The 23,864-nt window shown below is 50.4% G+C and overlaps 1 protein-coding gene across 1 annotated transcript in view; it reads right to left on the bottom strand.

The window, feature by feature from the left end:
- Positions 1-1,547: 1,547 nt before the first annotated feature.
- LRRC38 (leucine rich repeat containing 38) overlaps positions 1,548-23,864 on the bottom strand; it is a 35,255-nt gene continuing 12,938 nt past the window's right edge. Inside the window, exon 2 of the mRNA XM_047872066.1 lies at positions 1,548-3,154. Coding sequence (XP_047728022.1) covers positions 2,898-3,154 — 257 coding nt within the window. The 3' untranslated portion in view covers positions 1,548-2,897. The remainder of the gene's footprint in view (positions 3,155-23,864) is intronic.

Here is a 23,864-nt window from a genome sequence, read left to right as displayed (position 1 = left end):
CTGTGACAACAGACAGCAATTCTGACCCCACACAAATCTCAGTGAGTCCGCGGCCAGGCTGGGGAGGTGCTGACGTTAGACTGTTTTGTGCCTCACACTCTCAGCCTCCGAGCCTGTGACACACACCTCTGCCATGGTCTTTTCCCTGTTCTCAGGTAGCCCGGTGTCAGTAGAGTCCCCTCCCCTGACTGAGCACCTTCTCCGTGAGCCTTCATTCACAGGAAGGTGCACATGATGGCTGGAACCTGGAATTCACGCAGCACCTAACGTTCATGATGACTGCCTTCAGGCTGCTCATACAGTTTTCTCCAGGGAAGTGGTACCTGGGCTGAGGGGGAGCCCACAGAGGTGGCTCCTTCTGGCACTGGGGTGCAACGGAGCGTGTGAAAGATGCTGCCCGCCTGCCCAGTGACTCTGTGACAAGACAGCTCCTGAGCTAGTGGTCTCCCCTGGGGCCAACAATGCTGGGGGCCAGACAGGGGCCCGAGTCTCCTCCAGTGGGAAGGGGGAAGAGGAGTAGAGAGATAGAAGAAGAGAAGAGAGGGAGGGAAGGAGGCAGGATTCAGCTTGAAGCTACCCAATGAGACCTTCCCTGATGTGAGGGTTAGTTTCATGCATCAACTTGCCTGGGTCGGGGGTGCCTGGATATGTGGTGAAACATTATTAAGGGTATGACCTTAAAGATGTCTCTGGATGAGAATAGCATTGTATCTGTAGACACTGTAAAGCACAATGTCATCCCCAGTGTGGGCGGGCAGCATCCAATCCATTGGGGGTCTGAATAGAACAAAAAGGTGAAGGAAGGGAGAATTACCCCTGCCCCCCCCCCCCCCCACACAAGCCCCAGCTTTCTCTGTCTGCCTGACTGCTTGAGCTGAGTCCTCTCCTGACCTTGGACTAGAACGGAGACCAGTGGCTCTGTCAGTTCTCAGACCTTTGGACTCAGACTGGAACTACACCACTGTTTTCCCTTGGGTCTCCAGCTGGCCAGCAGTAGATACTGGGACTTTGCAACTTCCATATAATGTGAGTCAATTCCTTATAATCTAGATGGATGGATGGATGGATGGATGGTTGAATGGATGGATGAGTGGATGGACAAACAGTAATAGATATATAGAATACATATCCCCTGTGGGTTCTGTTTCTCTGGAGAGCCCTGGCTAATATACCCATTTACCCATTCTTGTATAGCTTCTACCATTACTCTGTTGCAGGACCTCATTTCTTTCTTTCACGGTGCCTATCACCACCTTAATTACAGTTCTGTCTACCTGCTTGTTTTATGCTTCCCCCGCAAGAACAGAGGCCAAGAGAGGGGCGCCTGGGTGGCTCAGTCAGTTGAGCATCCAACTCTCGGTTTTGGCTCAGGTCGTGATCCGGCAGTTTGCAGGATCGAGCCCTGAATCGGGCTCTGCCCTGAGAGCACAGAGCCTACTTGGGATTCTCTCTCTCCCTCTCTCTCTGCCCCTCCTCATCTCTCTCTCTCAAAATAAATAAATAAACTTAAAAACAAAGAGGCCAAGCGAGCAGGGGCCCTGTCTTCTTAGCACACACCCACGCTGCCCAGACCAGTGCCTGGCCCTTAGCAAGCGACAGTGGGTCTTTGTGGAGGCAGAGATGGGAGGGAGCAATGGAGGATAGAGCACATAAGGAATATATTAGGAGAAACAGTGGAGAGGTGGTTCCCAGAAACACCCAGGGCTTCTCTCAGGCTCCCTCAAAGTCTCAGTCCCCAGCAGAGTCCAATGCTGCTGACACCGTCGCCCTACATTAACCCGCCAGGCACATGACGTGGCTTCATATTATCTCTGAACCCAGCGCTGTCTTCCACATCCAGGAAAACACGGCCTGTCACAAACTATGCTCCAAGGAAATGTAACACACACCCTAAGGCCACTGATGGAGGTTTCTCAGAGGCCAAATCTCTGGTGGTTTTTTTGTTTGTTTGTTTGTTTGTTTGTTTTGTTTTTTTAGCATTTTCTTGGTCCAGCACAACTTGCTTTGTGGAATCCTGGCCTCGGGGGAAAGTTTACCACAAGTTCTGGAGGTGACAAGTCTGGACCCGTGCCAGCACAGAGACCAGCCAGGCATTAGCTGGCTGAGGAGGGATTCCAGTGGTGGGGGGGCTGGGGAAGGGGCCAGGGAAGGGAGACAAGTGGCTGTGTTTCAGGGGAAGGAGTGATGGGGCACAGAGGCCATGGAGACTGTATACAAGACGGACCCTTCTTCCTCTACAAGTTGCTTCCTCTCGGGCTAAGGACAGGGTGTGAGCTCTGTCAGGAAAAGTCTTCCTCACCTGCTCACCAAATTACAGCAACAAATGCCCTTTGGCCAGATCTTAGCTTTTCCCTCGGTGCCACTTTAGCCAAATGGGGATCTGTCCTGTGGACCTCTAGAGGCTGCCGAAGCCCTGTACGGCAGAAGTCCACTCCAGGGACAGGGCCCTGGACGTGACTCCCTGTCTGAGCGGCTGCATCCCGGGACGAAGAGGCTGCTGCTCAGTGTCCCAAGCCAGGCCAGAGAACAGATGCACAAGCCAGCTCGGTGGTCAGAGCTGCAAGTGTCTGCTCCCCCCGGCTTGGGGTTCAGGGTCAGCGGGGAAGCCTCTCTCTACCCCATTCTCGAACCTCAAGCCAAGAAGCAGGTCCCTCCAGAATCCTTCCTGGGCTCGTCCACCCCTAAGGTCTTAAACTCTGAGATGGGAGGTCCCAGCGGGCACCCGGGGTGTGTGGCCAGGTGCGCAGCCAGGTGCACGGCCAGGTGCACGGCCGGGGGCAGGTGCTGCTCTGGGCACCGCGGGTTGACTGCTTCCCACTTCCAGCTTCCCCTCTTCCCGCTAGGCTTGGAGGGGAGCCCCGCCTGGGCTCTGGCAATCCAGGAAGGGAGGGGGCGGCTCAGTCGTCCTCATCCTCGTCCTCCTCGTCTTCGGTGTCCTTGTTGGGGGCACATCTCTGGAAGCACTGCACCACGGTGGCCAGGAAGAAGCTGGAGATGATGGCAGCGATGGACACTGCCACGCCCGAGAAGATGATGATGAACAGGTCCGTGAGCGACAGGCTGAACCTACACTCGCTGAAGCTGGCCTCGGACAGCTCGTGCAGGAATATCCTCCTGTTCCCCAGGGGCAGAGAGCACTGGATTTCCTCACGGCCTGTGAAAGAGGCAGGGGGAGGGGTGAGAGAGAGGTCTGCAGGGTTGCCTAGAAGTTGGCAAGGCGAGTGCTTACCGAGTGCAGAGCAGGAGTGTTCCCCCAGAACGGAAGAGGGGAGGGGATTGATTGTATAAGGTTTTTTTTTTGTTTTTTAAAGTCCCAGAGTAACCACCATGAGAAAATCCGAACGCCTTGGTCTCCCCTGCCCTGCTCTTAAGGTGTGGAACTCTAGGTTTTGAACCACTCAGATGGTGACAGAAGGGGAGATCCAAGGTCAGGGCCTCTGTAGACCTTCATCCAGACCTGGGTACTATGTGGCCTTGGGGGTGGCGGGTGGAGGAGGGGCCAGTGCAGGGGGAGGGGAAGGGGGGGTGACAGTGCCCATCCATACAATACGCTCCAGTGGGCAACGTCACTGCCCCAATCTTCTCCGTCATTGTCCTCAGGGCACAAACAGGGTTAGCACAGCACTACCCCAGAAGGGTTTTCCTGCGACAGGAGTGGGGAAAATAGGCTATATGTGAAGGAGACCTTCAAACAGCAGGTACTGAAGCTTCTGCGAGGCCTCCGTGTTTTTCACAACCACCTGAAGAGTGCTTTAAGATGTGAGTTCCCCTGGGGAGTTTGAGAGCTTCCGGGACATCCACTCCAGCTGTGCCCAGAGGAGCCCTTGTTAACCTCTGGGTTATATATAGAGGGCCCCCTTAAGATTTCACTGGAAGAGTGTTTGGCTCATTTAAAAAGGAGTTTCATACCCTCCAGTCCAGAAAAACAAGGCATCTGAGTACGTGTGAGAAAGTGCTTTAAAACAATAACCATGAATGGGGCGCCTGGGTGGCTCAGTCGGTTAAGCGTCCGACTTTGGATTTCAGCTTAGGTCATGATCCCAGGGATCAAGCCCCACGTCAGGCTCTGTGCTGAGCATGGAGCCTGCTTAAGATTCTCTCTCTCTCTCCCTCTGCCCATCTCCCTCACTCACATGCCTTCTCTCTCTCTCTCAAATAAATTAATTAAAAAAACACAATAACCATAAATGCTAACTAGAACTTACCATGGGCCAGATGCTGTTCTAAGCACTTCACATACAATAAGAATCCTCATCATGCCATCAGGGGAAGAGGGAGAGACAGCTATGAGGATTGCAGGTGGGTGAATTCTACACCCTCTGTTGACTCAGTAAGCCCAAAGGAAAACTTGCCCAAGGCATGATAATCTGAGCACCATAAGGATGGGTCTCCAGATACTCGTTTATTCATTCAACACACATTTATTGAGCGCTTTATCCTGTGCCAAGGGATTGGTGATAAACAAGGCCAAAAAAAAAAAAGGCCCCTACACTCAAAGAGTATCAATTCTAGAAGACAGACACTCATTCATGCATTCAAAAAACGTTTATTGAGTATCTACTATATACTTGGCCCTGGGGATACAGCAGTGAACAAAACCTAATGCAGCTTAGGTTTAGACAGTTAGTGAGTAGATCAAGAAACACATAAATGTTAAGATGACACACTAGCATGAGAGGATGAGTGTCTGGGACAGAGGACCGTCTTTAGATGGGTGTTCACGGGGTACTATTTTAGTGAAGATCTAAAGAATGAGATGGAACCAGTCATGAAAGACCAGTCTAGGCAGAGGAGACAGGAAGTTGGCAAAGAGTTTGGTGTTTGGGGAACACCACGTAGCCAGGGGCAGAAGAGTGAGCAAAGGGGCATTTAGTATGAGCTGAGGTGGGAGAGGTGAGCACGGCTGAAGATGAAGCCCCTAGCTCACCAGGGTCTCCAAATGAGTATCATGAACAGAGGCCCCACCTGTACCACCAACCTGGACCGAATTGTATCCCCCTGAAATTTAGATGTTGAAGACCTAACCCTCAATGTGTCTGTAATTAGAGATAATAATGAGAGATAATTCAGGTTAAATGAGATCAGAAGGGCGTGGCCCTAATCTCATAGGACTGGTGTCCTCATAAGAAGAGGAAGAGACAGGGGGTGCGTGGGTGGCTCAGTCAGTTAAGTGTCCGACTTCAGCTCAGGTTATGATCTCACAGTACATGAGTTCAAGCTCCACATTGGGCTCTGTGCTTCAGATTCTGTGTCTCCCTCTCTCTCTGCCCCTCCATTGCTTGTGCTCTGTTTCTCTCTCTCAAAAATAAATAAACATTAAAAATTTAAAAAAAAGAGAGAAGAGGAAGAGACATGGGTCACCTGGGTGGCTCAGTCAGTTGAATGTTCAACTCTTGATTTCGACTCAGGCCATGATCTCAAGGTTGTGGAATCAAGCCCCACATCAGGCTCTGCACTGAGCGTGGAGCCTGCTTAAGATTCTCTCTTTCTCCCTCTGCCCCCACTCCCATGCTTGTGCATGTGTGCTCTCTCTCTAAAATAAATAATTTTTACAAATTAAAAAAAAAAGTAGAGGAAGAGATCTCGCTCTCTCACAGATCTCACTCACTCTCTCTCTCTGCATGTGCACGGAGGTAAGGCCATGTGAGAACTCTGCAAAAAGGTGGCCACCTACGTGTCAGGAAGAGAGGCTTCACCTGAAACTGACCATGCCAGCACCTTGATCTGGGACCTCCAGACTCCAGAACTGTGAGAAAATACATTTCTGTTATTTAAGTCACCCAGTCTGGGGTATTCTCTTGTGGCAGCCCTAGAAAACTACTACAAACTCTCACTGGACATGAACAAAAGATAAAGACTCATGTGAGTAGTCAGCCAGAAAAGACTGTTTGTTACCAAGGGTAATCTACACATCCTGACTGATACACAATATGAACTATATACAAAGTCGAGTTACTACCATGATTTCACAAACTTCAGGTACAAGAAAGTGCTTAATATTAAAATCCATAAAGAGATCAGATCATCTGTTTCTGATCTGGAAGAGGGGAGAAAAATAAAGCAGTAGAAACTAGGACTCATACTGCACTTACTATGTGCAAACACTCTTCTAACTGTTACGTACATACTGACTTTTAATTCTTGCAACAAGTTCATGAGGTAGGTGGTACCATTATGCCTGTTCTATGGATGAAAAAAACTGAAGCATCAAGAGTTTTCACAGCTTGCTTTTAGCAACACACCTTCCTGGAAATGTGAGGACACCATTGCGGTGAGGACACTGCAGGACACTTACCTTTGGCTTCCTTTCAACTTTCAGGAAAACCTTCAACTCCTCTCTTTTTCAGTGCCTCCAGGTTTCAGAAAGCTGGCCCTCAACCCATCTCCTGAATTGTCTGAAAGTCAGAATGATCTTTTCACATCTCACTAATTAACTGGCTTCTGTACTGCAAAGAGCAGCTTGCTAATTGCACGGCAACCCAGTGACCACCCTTTGGGTCTTTATTTGCATATCTTTCCTTCCCCAGCTCAGAAACAGAGGCTTCCTCCCTCCTTGGGTCTTGGCCCACCTTTTCTGTAATGTACAGCCAACCCACTGGGGCTGATGCTCTCCTCCCCATGGGAGCCGTTGCCTGGCAACCAGCCTTACAGCACCTCCTCTCCCTGATTCAATGCCGACCTTATATCCCCAAGGGATTAGCTGGACAAAACTCTGTGTCTTTCTCCAGGTATGCTTGACTAGTTTTTGACTTTCTTTTTCTGAAAGAAGCCAAAGTTGGTTTTTTTTTACCATATGAAATTTATTGTCAAATTGGTTTCCATACAACACCCAGTGCTCATCCCAAAAGGTGCCCTCCTCAATACCCATCACCCACCCCCCCATCCCTCCCACCCCCATCAACCCTCAGTTCGTTCTCAGTTTTTAAGAGTCTCTTATGCTTTGGCAGAAGCCAAAGTTTTGTTTACTTCTTATGAGCATTTTAAATGCATTTGAACAGAATAGGAGAACTTGAAGACAGAGTTATATTGGGGTTCCCTTGTAGACAGTTTTCTTCAATGGAAAAGTGGGAAAAATTCACTGACCTGCCTCTTCTAAACACCTCTTCCCCTGAGCCAAAGATGTTATGAACATAAACAAGGTAGACGCGAATGGACTCCGTGAAACACAGACAGTTTCTAACTCTAAGATAATACAGTAAAACCCTGGATTGCGAGTAACTTGTTAGAGTGCTCCGCAAGATGGGCAACATTTCTAGTAAATTTTAACCTCATAAATGAGCAATGTCTTGCAATACAAGTCGTATGGGACATGATCATCATGTCACATGATCACGACTGAACCAATGGTTCTTGAAATTTGTTTTGATATACAAGTGCTTTGGATTACAAGCGTATTTCCAGAACGAATTCTGCTCGCAAATCGAGGTTTTACCGTATTTGTAATCTTCAAACCAGCAACGGGTCACTGTTATCTAGAGCAACTTTCCAGCAGTCCCTGTCTTCAATAAGCCGTATTCACTGGAAAACAACCACAACAGAACAACACCAGCCCACAGCACCTGCTGTTTAAGCCCACCCTTGGCCTGCCAAGACTCCTTGAGTCAATTCTGGTTTCTACGATGTTTTTTGTGCCTTGAGATTAAGCTTGGCATTTTTACAAAGTGACCCTTTTAGAAAATGTCATCTCACATTTCTCTGCGGCTGGAAGAAACAGGCTTGTTTGCCAAATGTCACATGCAAACTCACCAGGGGTGAGGGACTCTGGAACCACAATTGATGGAGCTAGCACGATAAGATACACTGTCTTCATGGGTTTTCGTAGCTCAGGAAAGGCAGAGGAATAAAAAAAGTCAAAGAGCGTTAGCTGGGCAGACAAGGCCCAGGAGAGGGGGCAGGGCATTGCTGCCAGAGAGAGCGTTCTGGAGACGCGTTCTAGGCAGGCTGCAAACTCAGGAGTCACGGTAATCTGATTTTGGGGGTCCCGTCCCCTCTTCTCCCCTGCAGGATCTTACTCTAGACCAGAGCTTCTCACCCTTGACACTATTGATATGTTGCATCAGATCATTGTTGTTGGGGGGCACCTGGGTGGCTCCGTCGGTTAAGCGTCGGACTTCGGCCTAGGTCACGATCTTGTGGTTTGTGAGTTCGAGCCCCGCAATGGGCTCCATGCTGACAGCTCAGAGCCTGGAGCCCTGTTTCAGATTCTGTGTCTCCCTCTCTCTCTGCCCCTCCCCTGCTCATACTCTGTCTCTGTCTCTTTCTCTCAAAAATAAACATTAAAAAATTTAAAAAATATATATATATACACTTGTTGTAGGAGAGCTATCCCACATGGTACAGGACGTTTATGAGCATTCCTGCCCTCTACCCACTAGATGCTGGTAGCACCCCACCCAGTATGACAATCACAAATGTCTCCCAACAGTGCCACATGTCCCCTGGGTGGGGGGACTAAAGTCCCTCTGGTTGAGAACTTCAGGTGGAAGTGCCTGGAAAAGTAAGTTACCTTCTAAGGCAGGGCTATTATTCGTTGCTGAGCTTAGTTATTAAATGGCTTTCTTTGATTCGGGCATGAAACAAAACAAGCAAAGCTTTACGCTAGAGGCTATGAAGCACACACCAAGAAGAAGAAGAAGAAGAAGAGGAAGAAGAAGAAGAAGAAGAAGAAGAAAAAGAAGAAGAAGAAGAAGAAAGAAAGGAAAAGAGGAAGGAAGGAAAGGAGGAAAGGTGGGAGGGAAAGAAGGAAGAAGAGAAAGACACAGATCAGGCCTCAAGGACTTTAGGTCTAACAGGAGGGTCACCAGGACAGGGTGAGTGGAAAGGCGGGTGGGCATGGGCACATGAGGGAAGGGAAGGAGTCGCTGGGATGTCCCTACTTGATTTGGAACGTTCTCCCTCCTTTCCTGACCCGCATCTCTTCAGCTGTCCGAGTTAAGAAGAGCAGATAAAAGCCAGCACAGATACAGCACTGTGTGTATGCTAGGTGATGCAACTGGGGTTTTACACCTGTCAGCCTAGTTAACCCTCATGCCAACCCAATGAGGGACCTGCTGTAATTATCCTCATTTTACAGATGATGCAACTGAGGCACAGAGACATCAAGTGACTTGCCCAAGACCACACAGCCAGGGAACGACAGAGCTGAGAGTGGCCCCAGCCAGTCTGGCTCAAGTCCACACTCTGACCACTACCCTGCCACACCCACTCTCCCAGGGCTGCACAGTCCCACCCAGCAACTCAGAACAAGTTCCCTTTGGGCAGGTTGTCTCTTAAAGAGACTCTCTAGAACTCTCCAGCAACCCTCCTGTTCCCACGCCCTGACCTAGACAGACTGGAGAAGTCTCCCTCGTCAGGAGATGGGTTCTGAAATGCAGACGTGGAGGGACAGCCTCTCGTGAGTCTCAGAACAGACCCCCGGCTCATGGTCATGAGCATGAAATAAAGGGATATCTGAAAAGCTCCTAACATGGCGCCTGGCCACCATTTGTGCTTGAAAAAAAGTGTTAGTTTTGTTCAGATTTTCAAGGTTTCAAATTGTGCCCACACCTGACTCCAGATATCTGAGGAGGGTGCTTGCATTAGTCAGGGTTCTCCAGAGACAGTTAATAGGGTGTGTGTGTGTGTGTGTGTGTGTGTGTGTAAAGGGATTTATTATAAGGAATTGGCCCCCATGATTATGGAAGGTGACAAATTCCCAAATCCACAGCCAAGAAGCTGGAGACCCAGGAGAACCAAGGGTGTAGTTCTAGTCTGAATACTGGCTCAACATTCAGGAAGAGACGATGTTTCAGTTCAAGTCAGAAGGCAAGAAAGAAAGAACTGATGCCCCAGCTTGAGGCCGTCAGGCAGGAGGAGCTCCCCCTTATTCACAGGAGGGGAGGGCCAGTGGTTTTGTTCTAATCAACTGATTAGATGAGGCCCACCCACCTTGGGGAGGACCCTCTGCTGTACCCACTTTCCTGGTTCAAATGTTCGTTTCATCCAAAAACACGCTCCTGGGCACACCCAGTAATGTCTGCCCAAATATCTAGGCCCATCACGGTGCTCTCTGTGCTTTTCCTCAGCAACAAGAGAGAAGACATTTTTCTCGTCATATTAGTCTGAGGTGGAAATTGAAACGAAATTGTCTTCTGTCCTCTACTTGCTTGGAATAGCTGCCAAGAGGCGGAAATGGCTCGGGGTTTAGCAGTGAGGAGAACGGACGATCTGCACGCCCAGAATCATTCTCCGTCTACAGAGGGGGTGGCGGCTTCTCCTCCTTCATCTTCGCTCCAACCTTCTCCTCCTCCTCCTCCCTCTCTCCTCCTCTTTCTTCCCCTTTGTACTTTTCATTGTGGCCAACTCGACACGACACAAAGCTTACCGTTTTGTTTATAAGTACACAATTCAGTGCCATTACGTATACCCGTGATGTTGTACAATCATCACTACTCTCTGTTTCCAGCACTTTCTCATCACCCAAACTCCGTGTCCAAGAAACAATAACTCTCCCTTTCCCCCGCTCTGTCTCCCTCATCCTACTGTCTCTATGAACTCGCCTACTCATATATGTGAAATCATACGATATTTGTCCTTGTGTGACTGGCTTCTTTCACCAAACATAAGGTTTTTAAGGTCCCTCCATGTGGTAGCACGTATCAGAATTTCCTTATTTTTTAAGCGGAATGGTCTTCCCTTGCAAGGATACACCACATTTGTTTGTCCATCCATCTGTTGATGGACACGGGGTTGTTTCCACCTTGTGGCTACTGTAAATACTTCTGCTGTGAACATCGGCATATAAAAAGCTGTTGGGAGTCTCTGCTCTGTTCCTTGGGATATATACTCAGAAGTAGAATGGCTCGATCATTTGGTGATTCTACGTTTAACTCTTCGGGGAACCGCCATGCTGCGTTCCACAATGGTGGCACTATGTTACATTCCCACCAGCGGTGCACGAAGGTTCCCATTTCTCCACGTCCTTGCCCACGCTTGTTATGTGACATTAAAATAATAATAATGGCCATCCTAGTGGGTGTAAAGTCTTATCTCATTTTTTGTGGGTGTGATTTTGTTCTGCATTCCTCTAACGACTAGTGACGTTGAGCATCCTTTCAGGTACTTATTGGGTTGCTCCTTCTTTTTAAATGAAGGCCGTGGTCTCCTAAAGAGACTCTATGTGATATTTCATCAGGGATTAGCAGCCGTAGCGCAAAGGGCTAGTCCCAAGGGAGTCAACACTGGAGGGTAGGGCTGGGAGAGCCCAGGGGAGACCCACTGGGCCGATTTCTTAAAAGAGAAAATAGGCATAACCTCCCATTCAGTATAATTCACCTACACCTTCCTGAGCTCTCACCCATGCCCTCAGTCGGAAGGACATGTGTGCCCGTGTGGGGGTATCATGTGTTGGGCACCTACTGTGTTAAGAGCATACCCCTTAACACATGTCATTCATTGCTGACTTCCCTCTGGGAGGTGAGCGGGAATATGCCCAGGGCATAGCCGAGGAAACGGGGCTCAGAAATTGTTGGCAATCCTCCTATTAAGTGATGGAGCCAGAATTCGAGCTACACTCGGTTTTATTCCGAAGCCCGTGTTTTTTCCAACTGCCTCCGTTGTCTGTAGTCCTGAAGAAAGTGAGTTCCCGGGCCCCAGGACATTAATAATCCAACAAAGGAACCAGAACTAAAAAACATGAAGCCACTGGAAAGGAAGATAATATACAGTTGGAGAATCTGCAGGGCTTCACAAATTGAAGAATGAAGAGACAGGGTGTCTGGAAGGTCTCGTGTGTTCTCATCAATATTTATGGAACGAGTGAATACCTTGGAGTTTGAGGGATTATTAGAGCGGAATGCGAAAGGCCTTGCACACAAGAGGCGCGGGTGGAATCTGAAAGTGTGGGTGGGTGTTAGAGGCACCTCAGGACTAGGATGGAGCCCCCGAGATACGGTATCTTCCCAAAGGACTGTCTCTTGGCAGATGTCGGGCTGTGTGTGCAGTCACCGCAGACTCATTGCCAGGAATTGAGAATTTGGATTAAGAGATAAAAATGGCAGCCTATGAAGGGCGCCTGGGTGGCTCAGTCAGTTAACCGTCTGACTGACGGTTCAGGTCATGATCTTGCGATTCGAGAGTTCGAGCCCCACATCGGGCTCTGTGCTGACAGCCAGAGTCTGGAAACTGCTTCGGATTCTGTGTCTCCCTCTCTCTCTGCCCCTCTCCTGCTCACGCTCTGTCTCTCTCAAAAAATAAATAAACATTATAAAAAAATTTTTTTAATGGCAACCATGAGCCCCACTCAGGCTGCATTTTCTTTTTCTTGTCAATGCGAAGGTGGTGGTCTTTTAAGAATCTAAAAAAAAAGGGGCACCTGGGTGGCTCAGTCGGTTAAGCGTCCGACTTCAGCTCAGGTCACGATCTCACGGTCCATGAATTCGAGCCCCACTTCGGGTTCTGGGCTGATGGCTCAGAGCCTGGAGCCTGCTTCCGATTCTGTGTCTCCCTCTCTCTCTGCCCCTCCCCCGTTCATGCTCTGTCTCTCTCTGTCTCAAAAATAAATAAACCTTAAAAAAAATGTTAAAAAAAAAAGAATCTAAAAAAACCAAAACACCACAATTTAAATCAGGAGACCAAGCGGCATAGTCATATGGACACAACTGTCAGGCTGCCATAATGAGACAGGACACATGCCGTGAGCCTCTTCACTCATTCGTGTCACCCGGCTGGTCCTCGTGCAAGCATCTGAGTGCCCCCGGGGTAGTGGGCTTCTGTCCCATGTCCCATGTCCCAGAGGTGGCCCTGGAATGAAAGGCATGACCAGAGGTTGAGGCAAAGACCGTGTGCCCGTGACAAAGATCTCTCGAGAGCCTATGGTCCAGAGCTGTGGTCCTCAGACTTTTGGATCTTATATGCTGGTAAAAAGAAAAAATAATAAGAAACGGAGAGACTGACATAGGACGGCAGCTTATAATTCTGCCCTGTGAGGACATGAAAAACACACTATCATCATCAACAACATCGTCGTTGTCATATCTTATTTTATTTTTTACATTTATTTATTTTTGACAGAGAGAGAGAGTACGAGCAGGGGAGGGGCAGAGAGAGGAAGACACAGAATCCGAAGCAGGCTCCAGGCTCAGAGCTGTCAGCGCAGAGCCCGATGCAGGGCTCGAACTCATGGACCGCGAGATCATGACCCGAGCTGAAGTCGGACGCTTAACTGACCGAGCCACCCAGGAGCCCCGACATCAACATTTTATAAGAGAAACCTTTGTACGCCATTGAAGTTAGGAAGGGTGGGATAAAAGGAAACAGCAGTAAATACTTTGAGCCTTAAGAACAACTCACCGCAACGCCCGCATTGTTCTCATTTTGCGAAGGGTCTGTGCGTGCCTGGACATGTGACCACGGTTCCAGGGCCGCCTTTGGGAAGCACCATCTACTACGCTCCAGGGCCATATTCCACACGCTCCATTTCTCCTGGACAAGTGCTGGGCGATCGCTTCCTTATTCTTCGAGAGCAGAGGTCCACAAACCACAGCCCAGGGCCACACCCCCCTTCTTCCGCCCCTCCCATATGTGTTTGTGAGTAAAGTCCTATTGGAGCACAGCCAGGCCCACAGGTTTACACATCATCCAGGGCGGCTTTGCACTACAATGGCAAATCTGAGGACTTACAAGAGACTGTATGTCTCGCGAGGCCTAAAATATTTACCATCTGGCCCTTTCAGAGGAGGTTTGCCAGTTCCTGTTCAAAACTCAGTGCAGGAAACGCCTCCTGTGGGAAGCCTGCCGTGAATGCTACCTGTGTTCCCCCTTCCCCTCTCCTCCCTGCCCGCCCCCATGTCTCCTCCACGGGGTAGGGGGGCTGTGCTTACCATGTCTGCACCCACAGCTCCCAGCTTCGAGCTGGCACACAATATACGAATGTCACAAAAACCAAGAAAATCCAGAACAGGTCAGAAATGTCTAGGTGGGAAGGATCCTAGCGTGTGATGCCTTGCCAGGGTCCCGAAAGGTGGGCTGCGGGTCGGTAAGGGAGGACCGGTCTCTCAAGAAAGCCAATCAGCAGCCACTCACTTGTTTGTGACAAGGCCACAGAGCTATCCGTCAAACATGGGGTTTGTTTGGTGGACAAAATCTCTCAAAGCTGGGCTCTGGAAACAGTAACCCATCAGGCTCTTAGTGGCAAAACTGTTGGGAGTGACCAATTTTTATGACTCCTCAACCTTCTTCAATGACATGCATCCCAGATGTGAACTCTTCCTACTCATCCCAGGTAGTTAGCCGTGTAACAGACACTACCTCCGCAAGAACACCCGTGACAGCGGATGGGCTCAGCGGATAACACCCTTCCCGCCCTGAGTCTAGAACTGCGTGGATGACGTGGGATCCCGAGGAAGGAGACTAGACAATCGGTCCCGTTAACTGCGGGGGCCTCGGAGCTGCCCTGATGTTTTTGCTCTACAGGCTGCCCCAATCCTCCCTTCAGCAGTTTCGAAGTGTCTTGTGCAGAAAAGCACTCATCCCATCATTCTTCTGCTCGACACATTTCCCTCCCAAGCCTCTTCGTCTGTCTCAAAGTGACAGCCACGATCCTTACTGCCACGCCCCCAAACTTGTCACTGCACCTTGCCTGCCATCCCTCAAACACCCCAAGCACAGGTGACCTCAGGGCCTTTGCACCTGCTCCCTGCGTCTGGCCCACTCCTTCACTTTCTTTGGGCCTCTGCTCAGATGGCGCTTTATCAGAGACGCTCCCCCTACTCCACCCCCGCCATGATCATTCTCGAGCCGCCCCCCGACGTGGCTTTAGTTTTCTCTACAGCACTCCGCACCGCGTGACCTATGACGTATGTATATACTTGTTTATTTTCTGCTTCCCTGCCCCTCCCCACTCCAATGTCATCTCTGTGAGGTCAGGCTTTTGGTTTTGTTCCCTCCTGGATCCCCAGTAACTAGAACTCTCAAAACATATTTTTGAATGAATATATGAATAGAGATAGGATTGGAGAATGTGGCTTAGCTGTACAGCCACGAAGACTTTCCTAAACCATCTCCTGTGACAGACCGTCCCACCTGGTGTCCGACTGTGCTGGACAAGCACAGACCCTTCCCCTGCAGGACAAAAGTCCTTCTCCCCAAATTCAGCAGCAGATAATTCTCCGTTCCCTACGATGAAAGAGAAGCTGTGTTTCTCCCACGCTTCTCCCTCTCGAAGGCTGGAAATTCTCAGCACTCTCTGGGCACGGATGGCGTGGGAACAAAGAGCCCCCACAAATAGTGGGGCCAGATCAGCTAACCCCCTGGAGGAACCCCAATGCCTGGTGCTCTTCTAAGCACTCTGCACTGTCTACGCTGCTTTAATCCACAAAACAAACTCTGGGGCAGCACTGTGACGACTGGTTCGCAGGTAAGGAGACAGAACAGTTGTGTTACCTGCTTAAGGTCATGCAGCTAAGAAACAGTAGAGCCAGGATTTGGCATCAGGCAGTCTGACTCCAGGGTCTGTGCGGTCAGCTGTGACCCTCCCCCCCGTTGCCTTCAAAGCGCTCCCACAAAGTTCTTGCAGGGGATACTAAGCCCCAGTGGGTCATATAATTATGCCAAGGCTGCTCGGTAAAAGTGCAAACCCAATCTGGAATCCATGCCACCTCCAGAGGCGGCCCCAGCCCAGGGTTCTCAGTGGAAAGAACACACAAAGTCATGCTCAAGGATCTGGGTGCTGTATTTGTCTCCTAGGGCTGCCCTGACGACTTACCACAAACTGGGTGGCTTTTTTTTTTTTTTTTTTAAGTTTATCCATTCATTCTGAGAAAGAAAGCATGGAGAGGAGGGGCAGAGAGACAGAATCCCAAGCAGGCTCTGAGCCGTCAGCACAGAGCCCGCTGTGGGGCTTGAACTCATGAACCGGGAGATCATGACCTGAGCTGAAACCAAGAGTTGGACACTTAACTGACTGAGCCGTGCAGGTGCCCCCAGACTGGGTGTCTTCAAACAAGTTTACTCCCTCACAGCTCTGGAGGCCAGAGTCTGTAAATGAAGCCACAAGGCCAGGCTCCCTCTGAAGGCACAAGGGGAGAAGAGGTCCTGGCCTTCTCTGGTTCTGCTGGCTCCAGAACTTCTCCGCTTTACGATGGCATCGCTCCACCTTCTGCCTCTGTCTGTCAAACCTCCCTCTCATAAAAACACACCTGGCGGGGGGTGCCTGGCTCAGTCGGTTAAGCATCTGACGTCGGCTCAGGTCACAATCATAGTTCATGAGTTCAAGCCCCGCGTCGGGCTCTGTGCTGACGGCTCAGAGCCTGGACCCTGCTTCGGATTCTGTGTCTCCCTCTCTCTCTGCCCCTCCCCTGCTCCCGCACACATGTTCTCTCTCTCGCTCGCTCTCAAAAAAAATGAATAAACCTTAAAAAAATAAAAAAAGAAACACCTGTCATTGGATTTTAGGGCCCATCCTAAATCCAGGATGATCTCGTCTTGAGACCCTTGACTACATTGGCCAAGACTCTTTTATCAAATAAGGTCCCATTCACAGGTTCCAGGCTTTAGGACTTGGACATATCTTTGGGGGGACACAATGCAACACACTCCAGGTGTCTTATATGGGAGACAGTCCTCTCCTGCCCTTTGGCTTCTCCTCCTCTGTGTCTCCTTATTTGGAGGCTGCTCCCAGGTTTCATTCTGGGCAATCACCTCTCACCCCCCTGGGGCTTCTTAAAATGCACTCTTTTCTGAGCTTGCTTTCCGGGCTTCCCTTCTATTGTGTGAACTCCCCGACATCCCTGCAGTGAGTCCCTTCCTCGCCTATGTCAGCCAGAGGTTGGCTTCTGCTGCTTACAGTCAAGAGGCCCCACAAGTGGACTGCACGAAAACGGAGTTCAAGGGTGAGCTAAACGCCCAGGCTGTCAGCCTCTGCTTCCCCGGCTGTAAATCAGCTGGCTCTCCGCAGCTGTCCTACAAAAGCATGTGCTCCGTGGCCGCCGGGTCCTGAGGGGGTGGAGATGTTTCGGTGCAGCTCCCACCCCCTCCTGGGGAGACGACACAGCGGAAGGGCCCCGCTGATGGGAGGTTGAGCTCCTACCTCTGTCTTGCTAGGGGGTTCCCTCCCATCCACATCCACCGTCCGCCGAAACAAACTGGGGTCCAGCTCATTCCGGCCGAGGCCAGAAGGACCCCACCACTCCTTCCTTTTAGAAACATTTCTTCCTTCTCCACGGGGCGCACTCCAAAGGGACATGCCTCCTTCCTCGTGCAGGGTGGCCAGCGCCCCGCCCGCTGCCGCTCTGTCCCCTTGACTGATGACTTCTCCCAGCAGCTGACACCGGAGCTGGAGAGGGTGAAGAGCTGCCACTCTCCCAAAATAGATGGTGACACAGCGGATGATAGATTGAGATTAATCTCTTGCCCCTTGCCAACAAACAGGCCTGCGGCCAGAGGATCTCTTGGGGCCCTTCCCCTGATCCGGCCTCCCGGGAACTGCCTAATCCAGATCAGCGATAGGCTGTCCGAAGCACTTTTTGTCATCAAAAATATTTTTTTGTTTTCCCAACTCCACTTACGCAAAGCCCGTGTATACACTGAGAGAAGAGAAATAAACAAAAAGAAGCAAGATAAAAGGACCCATAAATACATGTTTAACACACTGGCTTATACCTTTCTAGATTTTTTCTGTGCGTACGTGTACATAAATCGTCCAAGTAGGAATCTACTCAGCCACTCTGTTGGATAACCATACTGGGAACCTCTTTCCATTCGACCCGTATAATTACCAAACATCATAAGTAACGGTTGCGGGCACTGTGTTATGTAGACGAGTCATAATTTACTTACACAATCCTAGAACACTCTTCCAGAGTGACTTCTTCCTAGAAGCAATCTGCTATGGGCATCGATGTACACATTCTTAATTATCTCCCTGCGATAACATTCCCACAGGTTGAAGATTGTCCACTGAACTTGTGCCAGTGATGGGATTTTGTCACTTTTTCGTCTTGGCCAATCTCATAAGCCATAACAGAGCACAATTATTGATTTAATTTACATTCCTCTGATTACTAGAAGAGCTAAATGTTGTATCATGTGCTCACTGACCATTTGGAGTGGCTCTTTTGTGAACTGCCTGCCCAGGACCTGTACTAAAAACTTCACGAGTCTTATCAAGGGGTGAGAAGGCCCTGGGGCCAAGGAGGGTTGGGGAGAGAGTGCAGCTGATTGTCTCCACCCAGCCCACTGCCAGAGCTCCAACTCCCAGGGAAGGGGCCTCCGCTCCCACCCTCCGGGAGGAAGGACCAACCCCTGGGCATCCGTCCCACTGCGCTTGGCCAGCGCTCACCCTCCTATCACTTTTCTCTCCTGCTCTCTGGAATAAGAAGACTCAGTTTGGGCTGGTGAAATCCTGCCAGGCCCTGCCTGCCAGCCTCCCGGAACTCCAAACCCAAAGGATCAGGAGACAGAATCACCCTTGTGTTCTTTCACATGCTCAGCCAGACTTCCAGCCAGGGCTTCCTGATTTCACAGCAGCATAGAAGGTTAGATCCAAACGCATCTGTGAGTCTACACCCCCCCACGTCTCCCCTTTATTTTACAGATGAGAGGTCCAATGAAGTTAGACACCCTGTCTAAGGTCACATGGAGGCTGGATGGAGCCCAGGTTCCCTAACTCCTAGTTTTGTGCTCTTTCCAAGCACCCAGCTCTTAGTTTACTATGAGCACCCGAAGTTGTGGGTACCATGGCCCTTGCTGTAGGCTCTTGGTGTCCTCTTGGTGAGGAAGACGTCTCAGCGAGGCCTCCCTGCGTGGACTGCAAGGGAGTGGGGCGCTGGGAACGGCAGCTCTAATTTCCCGTAGTGCTGGCCTTTGTTCCCCACCGTAACTTTCATTAAATATGGGCTGCTGCATCAGGGGAAATTCCCAACTGTCCTCCCTGTCTCGGCCGCAGACACTCTGTCTGATCAAGCAATCAGCTCATTTCTACCAGGGGAAGATGCACCGGCAGCGTGGGGTCAAGGGCTCCTGCGCGGTCCTGGCCCCACGGAGCATGTTCCGTAGAATGGGCAGCAGAGTGCAGTCGGTCCGGTGCCAGGGTTGTGACTCCAGCCTGACTGGCAGCCCTGGACCTCAGGACACCCACATCGGTCACTGCACATGCACAGAAGATCGACAGACGCACAGTGCAGTTTTCCCAGCCTGTCCTCCTCCTGGTAAGAAAGGAGCAGAGATGATCACCGAGGGCTGAAAATCTTATTCTCTGGGGAGGCAGGCGCTCACTTCCACTGCCACCACCCGCACCACCATCACTGCCATCGTCTCGACTATCACCATTACTATTTCTCCCACCCGTCCCGTGGCCTCCATCCCACCATGATGTCTCCCACCCGTCCCAGCCACCATGGTGATGTCACCGCCTGTCCCGTGTCCACCACCTCCACCATTTCTACCACTCTCATCACTGCCACCTCAGTAGCAAACACTACTTGCTAGGGCTAGGGATACTCACCTGTGTCTAGTTGTTATCGATGATCTAGTTAAAGAGAACATTCTGGCAGGCTCCTCTGTGTGGGGAAGTCTAAGACTGGCCCCCTGAGGCTGGTACCTCCCATACTTATGAGGATCAATGTTCCACGTTGCCATGGAGTACTCAGGGACACCCACTGTGGCTCCCTCCCTGGACCTGTCCTTTGGAGTTCTCATTGCCCCAAGGAAATCTCTAACAGTGGGCCCACTGGCCAGGTGGGTACAGTGATGTGTTGAGTGTGTTGGGGGTAAATGTGGGGCATGCATGGGAAGCGGGCCCCTTCCAATTACACTGTTGAGATGACATTCGATAGGGAAGTCATATTTATTGCAACTCCTACTGTTTACCAGGAACTACGGTGGGTTCACCATTATCAACTCACTTAATTCTCTTCCTCAACAGCCCTTTGGACCAGTGCTTCTCACAACGGGGGGTGATTTTGCCCCTCAGCAGGCATTTGGTGGTATCTGGAGGTATCACCACCTTCTATCACCAGAACTCATGTCAGCCTGCAAAACTGAAACCTTGTCCCCATTAAACACTAATTCCCCATTCCCCTGACCCTAGTCCCTAGCACCCTCCATTCAGTTTCTGTCTCTATGAATTTAATTCCTGTACGGTGCCTCACATAAGTGGAAGTTAGAGCGATTTTGTCCTTTTGTAACTGGCTTGTTTCACTTGGTGTAGTGTCCCCAGGGTTCATCCCTATCACAACAGGTGCCAGAATGTCCTTCTTTTAAGGCTGATTGATATCCCATTATAAGGACAAACCACATTTTGCTTGTCTATTCATCTATCGATGGACACTTGGGTTGCTTCTACCTTTTGGTTGTTGTGAATAATACCGCCATGGACTTGAATGCACAAATGTGAGGTATGTTTTAGATGCAGAGACCAGGGCTCAGAGAAGCTGTGTGGCTTTCCCGAAGTCACACAACTTGTCTGTGAGGGCCTGGACTTAAAGGCAGGCCTGGCCGTCACCAAAGCCCATTCTCTTTCCGTCACACCATGGTGTCCTCAGGACCGTGTGGGCTCACGCACACAGTGGTCATTTCTGGAACTTCCCTGGGCCGCTATCGGGCGGACAATTTCATCCCAGTTGCAAAACTCGCCTTCATGTCTCCCCATCTCCGCTCACCGGTGCCACCTTCCCTCTCTGTCTAGGCCCCATCCATCCTTCGCTCTCAGCATGTGAGACCTGCCTCTCTCTGGAGCTCCCCGGTGGCTGCTTACAACGGTCACCCCAGGACAGCTGCCCGCGACCTGCTGGCGTTGATGCCTCAACCGTCTGTGAAACCAACACAGCAATTCTGGTTTTCTTGGGAAGTCAGGAATCAGATTGGATTTTTTTGTTATATTTATGAATCTGCCAGCAGCTAGGTGGCCAAGGGTAGACCTGGGGTCCCCGAAACAGACACCTCCCCTTGCAGTTTTCAGTAGATCCCAGCACTGTGACAACTGGTGTCACTGGGGCCAGAGTTGTGCGTGTTTGGAAGTGACTGCGGGGTCAGGGGTCGGCAGGGGCTGGGGCTGGGGGGTGTCATTAGAAACAACCTGTGCAGGCAGAGAGGCCATCACCTTTACTGACCCTCCACTTTCACAGGTGGGGAAACAGACCCAGAGAGGCGCAGTTAATTCCCTGCGGTAGACAGAAGAATGCCCCCAAAATGCCCGTGCCCTAATCCCCGGAGTCTGTGACTATGTTACCTCATACGCAAAAGGGACTTTCAAGATGTGTGATTAAGGTCTTGAGATGGGGAGAAAATCCTGATTATCCAGGCGGGCCCAATGTCGTCACCAGATTCCTTGTAAGACGGAGGCGGGAGGGCCGACCTCAGGGAGGAGATGTGACAGAGGTCACAGTGATGTGGCCCACGAGCCAAGAGTGTGGGGCAGCCTGTTAAAGCTGGGAAAGGCCAAAGAAGCACAGCCATCTCAGGCTGTAAGACCTGATGTGTTTTTTTAATATTTATTTACTGATTTTGAGAGGGATAGACGGAGGGAGGGAGAGAGGAAGCTGGAGAAGGGCAGAGAGAGAGGGAGACAGAGAATCCCAAGCAGGCTCCACACTGTCAGCACAGAGCCCAAGATGGGGCTTGAACTCCCAAACCGTGGGATCATGACTTGAGCCAAAACCAAGAGCCCGACGCTTAACCGATAGAGCCCCTCAGGTGCCCCCATGGGACCTGTTTTGGACTGTAGACCTACAGAACTGTAAGATTATAGATCTGTGGTATCCTAAGACACTGATTTTGTGGTAGTCTGTTACAGGAAATGAACACAAAACCAACACAGCCCCCAAGATCATACAGTGAGTCAGTGGCAGAGCCCTGCCTGGGAGCCAACTCTGAGTCCTGAGCACCTGCAGCGACACTGCATATTGGTGGTTCGGCGTGAGCCTCCGGACCTGGGTCCCTGGGGAGGCGACACATGGGTGTTGATTTACAGCTGATAGTGATAACAGCTGGTGTTTATAATGGGCTTTCAGTGTATCAGGCACTGTGCTAAGCCCATTACAAGGGTTCTCTCTTTGACCCTCATGAGAGAGTCATGAATATTATTATTGTCCATATTTTATACATGAGAAAACGGAAGCCGAGAGAGGTGAAGTGATCGGCCCAGGCTCACCCAGCTAGTAAATACAGGAGCGGGGTTCAAATGGTGGGGGCTCTCGATGCAAAGCCTGAGTTCTCAGTCATGGTGCCACATCCCCATCTGGTGAGTGATGAGCGATATGAGACAAGAGCACCAGCCCGGAACTGGGGGGCCTTGACCTTTGTCTGCTATTCACTAGTTTGCTGTGTGGCTTTGGGCACGCCACTTGTTCTCTCTGAGCCATGTTTTCCTAACCGAAAATGAAGAAAGATACACCAGAAAACTCTATAATCTAAGCTTGTTGAGTTTTCTAGAATGTTCCCTCCAAGAGAGCAAAGTCACTGCCATGTCCTTCACTTGGCGCTGAATTTGTTTTCACAGATGTTTGGTCTGCTCTGGTTTCTGCTAAGACATTCAGGTCCTCTTTGGATTCAGGCCAGGTTCTGAATCTGGAAAGCTCACTGACTAAGTGGGGTTCTGAGCTCAACACAGAGGCTCTGGACCCGAGAGGATGGGCTCGTAGAGAAGGTACCCTGGTTTCTGACATGAGATTTGAGAAGCTGTACAGTGACCGCTGACAAGGATCCTGGAGCCATACCTCCACTCTGGCTGGTGTCCTGGGCCAAGTTACATTAACCTGCCTGTGCCTTGGCTTTCTCATCTGTAAAAGGGGGTGATGCCAGCTGGAAACATTCTCCCTGGAAGACACTAACAGACTCGGAGCTATGCCACCCACTGCAGTAGCCACTGGCCACATGTCGAGCAGTTGATACACGGCCAGTCTGCAGGAGATGTGCTGTAGGTGTGAAATACACCCCAGATTTTGAAGCCTTAGTGTGAAAAAAGCAACGGGAAAATATCTCATGAGTGACTTTTCTACTGATTCCAGGCTGAAAAAAAATAACATTCCGGATATGCTGGATTAAATAAAATATTAAAATTAACTTCACCTGCTCATTTGTGGCTCACTTTGTCTTTTCACTGGGTGGAGCTACCATAGGGTGCTTAGCTCAGTGCCGGGGACACAGTAAGACACAAAATAAGCCACGGGGGGCAGCCTGCTCAAGGCAGGGGGCAGGGACAACCCCCAGAGAAATAAACAAGAGGCCGATTTGCACCTTGAGGGCTTATGTCCCCAACATGCAAACAGAGTGAAGCAATTTGCTTTGACGTCATAAAATCGTCCTAAAATCTGACGGCTGGACACCATTTTGGAGGCTATTCAACCCCAGCTCCTGGGGGTTTGCTGGTAATCCTTGGCGATCCTTGGCCTGTGGACCTTGACCTCTGCCTTCATCATTACATGCCTTCTCCCTTCCAGCCTGTGTCCAAATTTCCCCTCTTCATGAGGGCATCATTCGTGTTCATCCTTTAGGGCCCACCCTCCTGACCTTACCCTGACTAGATACATCTTCAATGACCCTTGGATTAATCACGTTTCTGACATCTTAGGGCCTTGCTGCCTGGGGAGCGACGGCCCCTCCAAGGGTTAGCCAATTCCTAGAGACAGAAAGTCAACAACCAGCTCAACAGCACACCTTTGATATGCAAACTGACTGGTCCACACCCCCACCCACCTTTTCCTGTCAGACTCTTGTGGTCTGGAACACTGTCTTGGGCCCTGGATGACGCCAGGGCCAGGGACCTGATGACTGGGGACCACCCCTAAAGCGCCCAGCCTGCCCCAATTCTTCAAACAAGCCAACCCCAAACCTGCCAGCCCGTCTACCCTGCCCCTTCCTCCTGCAAAAAACACACTAAAGATTCTTGC

The sequence above is a fragment of the Prionailurus viverrinus genome, chromosome C1 (genome assembly GCF_022837055.1).
Source record: "Prionailurus viverrinus isolate Anna chromosome C1, UM_Priviv_1.0, whole genome shotgun sequence".
In the NCBI taxonomy this organism is placed as follows: Eukaryota; Metazoa; Chordata; class Mammalia; order Carnivora; family Felidae; genus Prionailurus; species Prionailurus viverrinus.
This window is presented reverse-complemented; position numbering and strand designations above follow the sequence as displayed.